Raw genomic sequence first — 9,611 nt, forward strand, 5'->3', positions numbered from 1 at the left:
CGGTTGCCATGTGTTGCTCATTGAGGAATTCTAGGTCTTTCTTTTTCAGTTTCTGTTTCTATTTCCAAGAAACCCACTCAGGGCTGAGGAACTGGGATGGATACAGTCCAGAAATATGAAGGCTGCTTTCTGTTTTCATTTTTCTTTAAGAGGGATTTTTTTTACCCAGACAAATACAATAGGACATTTCTATTGCTTATTCTCTCTAGCAATTTTACATTTTACTCTTAATTAAATAAAATGTAAAATGTTTTACTTTAGGTGCAAATGAAATAACTTATAATTTTTTCCGTCTCATTTTCCACTCCTGCCTGTTTAATGGTTAAAACCAACCCAACGAAGGTGACGGTTGTATTTGACGGTCCATATCTTTTGACCAGAATCAGCTGAGGGAGAGTAAGACTGCTCTATTCCTACCTGACACTTTAGGCTTTCATGACACATTAAAAGTATGAATCTATTCAGGATCCAGGTTATGAGGAATTCAAAGGAAAGTAAAAAGTATGACTACCAACCTCGTTCTCCCTTACTTTAACCAGATGTATTTGCCTGAAGTTAAAATCAAGTGTATTACTTATACTGCCTGGTTGAACGTGCTGCTCCACTTCTATCATGCACCTCCTGCAGAAATCGGCTATATCCTCGACATTACTTGGGGAATAAAATGAAAAGTCAGATATTTAAATCATCCTGTTGCATCTTACATGCATGCAACTTTATAAATATCAAACATGTGAGGTAAAACTCTTCTGATCTGATACTGACTGACATCATAAATGTGTCATTAGGCCAGAATTAAACACAGAAACTTGTTTATTATCCAGATATGGAAGTTATTTGACACGTTACCTCCCCTCGGTTCACATAAGGAGGTGAGCTCAGTTTTCATGCTTCCTCTCGCTTAAATAACCCTGCTCTGGTGCAGGTTGTGCTCATTCTCTTCCTTAACTTTCTTTTTCCCACACACACCAGTAAAAATGGTAAGTAGCTATCAAAGAGAAATTAGTTGTATTGATTATTACTTTATTTACTTTTTGACTTTTGTTTTGGATATTATCTGTAATTTGATGGCTTTAGTTTTGTGTCTTTTGAACGCTGAAACTTACTTAAGAGTTTTTGAGTTGTTGGAAGTTTTATTTCTTCACTGTTGACAGAGCTGGCTGCTCCTTTCTGCTTCCAGTCCTTGCACGCACCTCTCTCCTCTCTGGGGCTTAAACAGATAACAGTCTTCTTGTCTGACTCTGGGGAAGATGGCAAATAAGTTTAAATGTTGGAGTCTTTCATAAGTCCTATAGACTCCTACATCTACATGTCTGTCAAATTGTGATCTGCCCCACCCTAAAATCTCATAGATAGAAAATTATAGACAATCAGACTTTAATTTGCTTTGAATAGATAAACTATTGCTACCTTTTTAAATTGGTCAGTGATTTACAACAGTTGAGTTACACCTGAAAAAGCTCCATTTGTTTATCTTCTTCTCTGGTGCTATAGTCAGGGACTTTCCTCTGAACTAATGTCATTGTCTGTACAGCTCTAGAATTAATGAATCAGTACGAATATTTCAAATCCAGACTCGAGTTTGATATATATTTTGCACTCTGGACTCAAGGACTGTGAGTCCTTGAGTCTTTGAGCTTTTTATGGTCCAAATAACCATAAAGATAACCATCAGCGTAACTTTTATTTGACTCTTTTCTTTGAATACTGTCTGTAATTTAGTGGCTTCAATTGTGTGTCTTTTATTTTGAGGTGTAATTTGAATGCTGAAATTTCTTTAAAGGAACAGTCCTACATTTTGGATAATACACTTATTTGCCATTAATCTTTGTGTCAGTTTTGGAACAGAGGAAAGCTGGAAATGAGTCATAGCACTGTTTTATTTTCTGCCAGGCCTGCACAGTATACTTACATATTACACAGTCCTTATATTTAAACTAACAAGCCATTAACAAAGTTTATATCGCAATATATGAAACACGGAGATTTGTCCCCTCAGTATTTGTAATTGCCTGGACACTAGATTGCTCCAGATGCTGATTTGTTCTCCTCAATATTCATAATTAAACTGGCACTTATCCAAAAGTTCAGTTATTGTCATGGCTCAATTTTAGCTGTATGGAGCTACATAGGAAGAATTTGGGGTTTTATCGAGACATACAATTTAGAGAAAAACTTTTTTCCTTCAGTGCTAAACTAAATTTAAGTTGCTCTTTTAATAAGTGTTTAGTTTAAAACGTTTGTGTTCTTCCTTTTCCACAGGCAGTGTACTGTCCATATTGTCGAAATGAATTGGCCGGACATGTTGGACGTCTTTGTAACTCCTGTCACGGCGACATTGGCTTTTTGGCACCTGTTCTATATGGTAAGCTAAGTGTCTTGTGCATGATGTGAACTGAATAAACTTAATGTATTATATTTATGTTATATTTTATTAGACTTGTTGTGGATCGCTGCTTTCTTAATTTTCTTGTTCTGCTTTCCCATCAGGCAGAGGAACAGTATCAGGTGACATGACAGAGGCAGCCCTCTTCCATCAATATTTCGCAGAGCGCCACAGAACTGAGGTGATTCTTGATTCTGTTGTGTTGTGTCTGTAATGTGTTGTTTATAAATTGTCTAAATGTGTGCTTTTCATTTGCTTGGGTTGTCTTTAAGTTGCAGTGCATTGAGCTCTCAGGGCCACTGTAGAAGTAGTATCTGCGTGATGACAGTCAGTGATGTACCTAAGCCTAAATTTTTGTTAAAAATTAAGTGAGAACAGTAGTTCATGAGAAAATTGTGAAGAAAGATTTACTGTGGCTGAGTGAGATAATCAGAGAACACAAGCAAATAGAAAAACAAACTGCAACATCTAGCATCTGAATTTATTGATTATTCATCATCTCCAAATCCAAGGATGCTGCACAACTGGAACTTGGTGACCTGATAGAAATCTTCCGTGATGGCTATCAGCACTGGGCTGTGTACGTTGGTGATGGGTACATTGTTGAATTGGTTGCCATCGGTGAGTCATTTCTTTGCAGTTTCAGTCCTGCCACACTCAAACACTGACCAGTCCTAGTAAAGACCATCATATAGCAGCTAAGATTAATTATTCTGCAGACCTGAGTGCAGGCTTTGATTACTTACTTGGTTGAACCTGAACAAAACTCATCACATATCCCTTTTATAACGTGTATGCCTCTTTGTCATATTCTCATACTTAGGAACAGGCAGTGTTGGGGTTTCATCAACTATATCAGGAACTTTGGTGAGGGGCCAAGTGAGGAAAGAAAAACTCCAAGTTGTGGTTGAAAAAGACAAATGGGAAAAAAATAACACAAAACATCTGAGCAGCGACAACAAGTTGAGACCCAGGCAAAAGCATGAAATTGTGAAAGAAGCCCTTTCACGTGTGGGAATGACTGAGTACAGTGTTTCCAAGTGGAACTGTGAGCACTTTGCCACCTTGTGCCGTTATGGAAAAGCCGTGTCTCTTCAGGTATGTAGGCGGATGGTTTATTTGGATGATTTAAAATGCCCAATTATAAAGAAAATTAAGTTAAATGAAATTCACACTCACTCCACTGGTTTGTGGACCCAGCATAACATTATTGCTTTTAATCCATTTAGAGAGAATATATTAGAGGATTATGGCAAAAATGTCTAAGTGGTGTAACCATAAAAACTTTGTACCAAATAATTCAACTTGCTTAAAAACACTAAATTCTCAATAAAACACCATATCAACTAGTTTGGCATGATCTTACATTATAACTTTTTATACTAAATAAAAGTAATCATGGAGATTAGGAAACATTTACATTTTTAAATGAAGTCATTATTTGTATAAGTCCACTTAAATACAGTGTAGGTGGATAAAATATTTAATATTTATCATTCTTTTGTGGTTACACCATTTGACATTTTCAGGAGCATTCAGTCTTACTTTTGGTAAAAAAAATGGTGCAAATGTCATTTCAATTGACATAAAACCAACAAAAATACTAAATGTATATTTTAACAAACATGATGCTGCTTTTAAGACAATTTCTTAACAAATTTTTGAATTTCTCATCTTGCCAACCTTTATTTATCACTGACCCAAAAACATGTTCTTCACTCAAGGCCATCTACCAGCAGGGCAAAGAAGTGTGCTATTATATTCTGATTGACATTAAAATGACTATCTGCCAGTCAATATAATATTTCATGTATATGTTAGAGGGGATTTCAATATCAGTATACTACAGTTCTTGCAACTGAACTCATATTTTGTGTGTCTGTGTGTTACTATTTGGCACAGGTGATGAAGGCTGTAAATACTGTTGCTGCAGCCGGAATTTCTGGTTTTCTGGGTTCCTTGGCTTCAGGAACCATGTTCTCAGCTGTCCCAGGATCCTACTCCTCCTGAATATATTCCTCAGTACTCACTGGATTACTGATATTATTTCAGTTAAACTGCATGTTATCTATCATAATCTGGTTCCATGCTGCTTCCTCTTGCATTCCCATTTATTACTTTTACCGTTCTCCACCAGTCCACCAGATGCCCTCTGACCTTTATGACTGAGTGGGAATTCAGATAATCACTTGTATACTTATATTCATATTATATTCATGTATGGTCCGATGTAAGTTTGTTAATTTTGAGGAGGATTGTGCTAACTAGGTTTTGGTGTCTCATCTCATCTCCCTACCTGAACTGCATTTCCTCATTAGTTCAGTCAGTATTTAGTCCTGTATTCTGTCTCATTGGATCAGTTATTCTGGAGGGTTTTGCCTGCTTGCACTTCTGTATCCTGTTCCTGAGTTTTAAATAAAGTTATATTCCCTAAATTCCTGCATTTGGATCTACCTGACACAAAATACTCAATTACATTTTCCATTAATTCATGTGAAGTCATCCTGTTCTCTGGCACTGATGCTGAATTTTCAGATAAAATCATGACGTGGACTTATATGGGCTTAAATGGTGTCACAGTACCAATGAAAAACAGCTGAACTGAAAAACTTGAAGAACTTGAAAAAAGTTTGGAACAAAGGAGTCTGTAGAGGTCTGTAAAAAAAATCATATTTAGGCTCAATGAGAAAAAAAAACATCCATGTTTGATGTTTTCATGGCCTCAAAAAAGTAGGAAAAGCAAAGAAAGCACTTTCTTGGTGTGACCTACAAAGAGTTAAAAGAACTGGGCTGATGGTAAAGATTTGAAAGCCTGGACGTTGTAGTAGTAATTTAATTCCAATAGATGGCAGTAGTGCAACACATAGGATGCAAGCTTTGTGTCATGATATCTGGTCAAAAACAATATCTATTTAACCCATTTAACTTTTTGGGCAATCTTGTATGAGGGTTAGGGGTTAAATACATTTTTCTTTTAACGTAACCCTAACCCCTAACACACCAAAAGTTCCTGCACGACACAGAATGATGTAAGAAAATAACTAAACCTTTGACCTGTAGGGGGCAGTAAACACGCCTAGTAGCGTCTACACTGCTGGAACTAAACAACAAAGAAGCAGAAGGTAGGAACTTTTGTCGCCGGTTCCTACTCGGGCACATTTACAACTCGGACAGTATTACAATCGGCTCCCGTTATTTTTCTGATTTTTTTATTTATTTTTTTAGCAGCGTGAAATTACCGGTAAATATTCCCGGTTCGCGTATTCACGTTTCTATATTCGTTACGTGTTGCGTTTTAAAAGCTAACGCTGGTTACCTGGTTACCTGGTTACCGGTTACCTGGTTACCTGGTTACCGGAGAGTGCTACGTGGACAGTTAACCTCCGTTGCCCCGGGATACAGCTGTTAATCTAGATATAACCTTAACAATAACACATATTTATAACTATTGTAAGTATAAATGTTTTAATTAAAGGAGAGTTTTAGGTGGAGAAGAGTCAGTACAGAGTTAGCATGGAGGTCAGTCTGTGCTTCATCCTCCTGCTGCTGATTTAATGTTTAATTAATTAAAGAAAGAAAGGATAATATTAATCTTTATATGAGCTGTGAGTCTGTAAACATGATGTATTCATCCAGAAGGAAACCTGTCCTCTACTTCAAAGAGGAGCGAAGGTAAGATTGTGTTTTAATTCTGATAAAAGTGTCTAAATACTGTAGTATAGTTTGAGGTACTAGTACTTTACTGTAGTACAGTTTGAGGTATTTGTACTTTACTGTAGTACAGTTTGAGGTACTTGTACTTTACTGTAGTACAGTTTGAGGTACTTGTACTTTACTGTAGTACAGTTAGAGGTACTTGTACTTTAGTGTAGTACAGTTTGAGGTAGTTGTACTTTACTGTAGTACAGTTAGAGGTACTTGTACTTTACTGTTGTACAGTTAGAGGTACTTGTACTTTAGTGTAGTACAGTTTGAGGTAGTTGTACTTTACTGTAGTACAGTTAGAGGTACTTGTACTTTACTGTAGTACAGTTAGAGGTACTTGTACTTTACTGTAGTACAGTTTGAGGTAGTTGTACTTTACTGTAGTACAGTTAGAGGTACTTGTACTTTACTGCAGTACAGTTTGAGGTACTTGTACTTTACTGTAGTACAGTCTGAGGTACGTGTACTTTACTGTAGTACAGTCTGAGGTACTAGTACTTTACTGTAGTACAGTCTGAGGTACTTGTACTTTACTGTAGTACAGTCTGAGGTACTTGTACTTTACTGTAGTACAGTTTGAGGTACTTGTACTTTACTGTAGTATTTCCATGTGATGCTACTTTCTACATCTCAGAGGGAAATATTGTACTTTCTACTCCACTACATTTATTTAACAGCTTTAGTTACTTTACAGATGCAGATTTGACACAATGGATAATATAACAAGCTTTATAAATACAACACATTGTTAAAGATGAAACCAAAAAGCAGTGTGTAGTCGGCTCACATTTCAGATGTCTATGAGTTGTTAACAGCTCCACCAAATACTGATTTTTCCCTCTAAACTTCTCACATGCTTTCATTTCAATAAATGTTCAAATGATCCAATATTTCATCAAAAATCAAAGATTAGAGAAAAAGTTCAAAAGCTGAAAACATTTGTGAATCAGAACTTAGTTTTTTCTTCTTTCCTCTCCCATTAATCATCTCACCACCCCTCACATTTATCTGCCGACCCTTTGGAGGGGCCCCACCCCTAGGTTGGGAACCACTGGACTAAACTAGCTAACTGTATATAAAGTAGTGTAAACTAGCTCCACCTCCAGCAGCTACAACAGTAACATGCTGCTCTAACACTGATGCTTCACTATTAATCATCTAATGATGTCATAATAATAATATATCAGTCAGAGGACCAAACCACTACTTTACTGTAATACTGCATACTACATCACTATAATACTGCACTACTTTACTGTAATACTGCATACTACATCACTATAATACTGCAGTACTTTACTGTAATACTGATTACTACATCACTCATAATACTGCAGTACTTTTACTGTAATACTGCATACTACATCGCTCATAATACTGCAGTACTTTTACTGTAATACTGCATACTACATCGCTCATAATACTGCAGTACTTTTACTGTAATACTGCATACTACATCGCTCATAATACTGCAGTACTTTTACTGTAATACTGCATACTACATCGCTCATAATACTGCAGTACTTTTACTGTAATACTGCATACTACATCACTCATAATACTGCAGTACTTTTACTGTAATACTGCATACTACATCACTCATAATACTGCAGTACTTTTACTGTAATACTGCATACTACATCACTCATAATACTGCAGTACTTTTACTGTAATACTGCAGTACTTTTACTGTAATACTGCATACTACATCGCTCATAATACTGCAGTACTTTTACTGTAATACTGCATACTACATCGCTCATAATACTGCAGTACTTTTACTGTAATACTGCATACTACATCGCTCATAATACTGCAGTACTTTTACTGTAATACTGCATACTACATCGCTCATAATACTGCAGTACTTTTACTGTAATACTGCATACTACATCGCTCATAATACTGCAGTACTTTTACTGTAATACTGCATACTACATCGCTCATAATACTGCAGTACTTTTACTGTAATACTGCATACTACATCACTCATAATACTGCAGTACTTTTACTGTAATACTACATACTACATCGCTCATAATACTGCAGTACTTTTACTGTAATACTGCATACTACATCACTCATAATACTGCAGTACTTTTACTGTAATACTGCATACTACATCACTCATAATACTGCAGTACTTTTACTGTAATACTGCATACTACATCACTCATAATACTGCAGTACTTTTACTGTAATACTGCATACTACATCACTCATAATACTGCAGTACTTTTACTGTAATACTGCATACTACATCACTATAATACTGCAGTACTTTTACTGTAATACTGCACACTACATCACTCATAATACTGCAGTACTTTTACTGTAATACTGCATACTACATCACTCATAATACTGCAGTACTTTTACTGTAATACTGCATACTACATCACTCATAATACTGCAGTACTTTTACTGTAATACTGCACACTACATCACTATAATACTGCAGTACTTTTACTGCAATACTGCACACTACATCACTCATAATACTGCAGTACTTTTACTGTAATAGGGTTTTTAAAGACTTGTTTTCTATAAACTCTTTAAGTAACTCACTGTCTCGGCCTTTTAAAGAAATGAGTCTTCTAAAGTTCCTCCTCGTGAAGACAGGAACAAGTAAGTACCGGCACCAGTGGTTCCCAAACTGTGGTCCAGGGACAACCTGAGGTCCTTGAAATAATCAATTTACTGGCTGCATTTTTACATTTCTTATTATAGATTATATTCATGCAAATTGATTTTTTTTATGAAGGTTTACTGTTAAACATATACTCCTTTATTCATGGAATAATCTAATTTAACAAATGTTCCTGTCATTAATGTTTAATGCTGCAATGCTTAATTGACTAGGGCTGCAGTTAATGAATATTTTTCATTATCAGTTCATCTGCCAATTATTTTCTGGATTGATCTTTTAGTTGTTTGATCAGAAATGTGGACCAGTGTTTCCTAAAGTCTTCAAATGTCTCAAAAATATTCAGTTTACTGTCACAGAGAACTAGAAAGAAACCAGAAAATAGCTTTAAACGTTCCTCAAAATGATGAATCAATTATCAGAATAGTCAGTGATTAATTGAATAGTCGTCAGCTGATTGATTAACCCTCGCAGCTCTGGATCAGACACAGTGTGGGAACCTCTGCTGTCAGCTGCTCGCTGCGTGATGCATGTTGTTTAGAAATATTCAAACCGCTGCTTGATGGATTTCTAACATTCGTGTTTCTGTGAGGATGAATATGACTTTAACTGCAGTTATTTATTAAAATATATAACAACTGTTGGATGGATTGCTGTGAAGTCTGGTTTAAAGCTGCAACGATTAGTCAATGGATATCTTGCTTTCTCTCGTTCTCTGATTCCAGCTTCTTAAATGTGAATATGTTCTGCTTTCTTTAGTCTCTGTGACAGTAAACTGAAGATATTAGAGACAGAAAGGCTTCCAATCATCACATTTAAGAAGCTGCAACCAGCAAATATTTAACATCAAAATAGTTGCTGGATTAATAATCC

General features: G+C 36.0%; 2 protein-coding genes across 2 annotated transcripts in view; both read left to right on the plus strand.

Annotated features, from left to right (window-relative positions):
- The first annotated feature begins 915 nt into the window (after window positions 1-915).
- On the plus strand, window positions 916-4,812 carry LOC133985986 (phospholipase A and acyltransferase 2-like). Its single transcript, XM_062425747.1, has 6 exons — window positions 916-980; window positions 2,263-2,365; window positions 2,491-2,567; window positions 2,899-3,007; window positions 3,210-3,484; window positions 4,289-4,812. Exons 1-6 carry the CDS (start codon window positions 978-980, stop codon window positions 4,394-4,396), a joined length of 675 nt encoding a protein of 224 aa, XP_062281731.1. The 5' UTR covers window positions 916-977; the 3' UTR covers window positions 4,397-4,812.
- A 748-nt stretch (window positions 4,813-5,560) lies between these two features.
- b4galt7 (xylosylprotein beta 1,4-galactosyltransferase, polypeptide 7 (galactosyltransferase I)) overlaps window positions 5,561-9,611 on the plus strand; it is a 13,506-nt gene continuing 9,455 nt past the window's right edge. The window contains 1 exon segment of the mRNA XM_062425740.1: window positions 5,561-6,058. Within this exon segment, the coding sequence (XP_062281724.1) occupies window positions 5,985-6,058 (74 nt within the window). The 5' untranslated portion in view covers window positions 5,561-5,984.

This window comes from Scomber scombrus, chromosome 9 (assembly GCF_963691925.1).
Source record: "Scomber scombrus chromosome 9, fScoSco1.1, whole genome shotgun sequence".
NCBI lineage: Eukaryota > Metazoa > Chordata > Actinopteri > Scombriformes > Scombridae > Scomber > Scomber scombrus.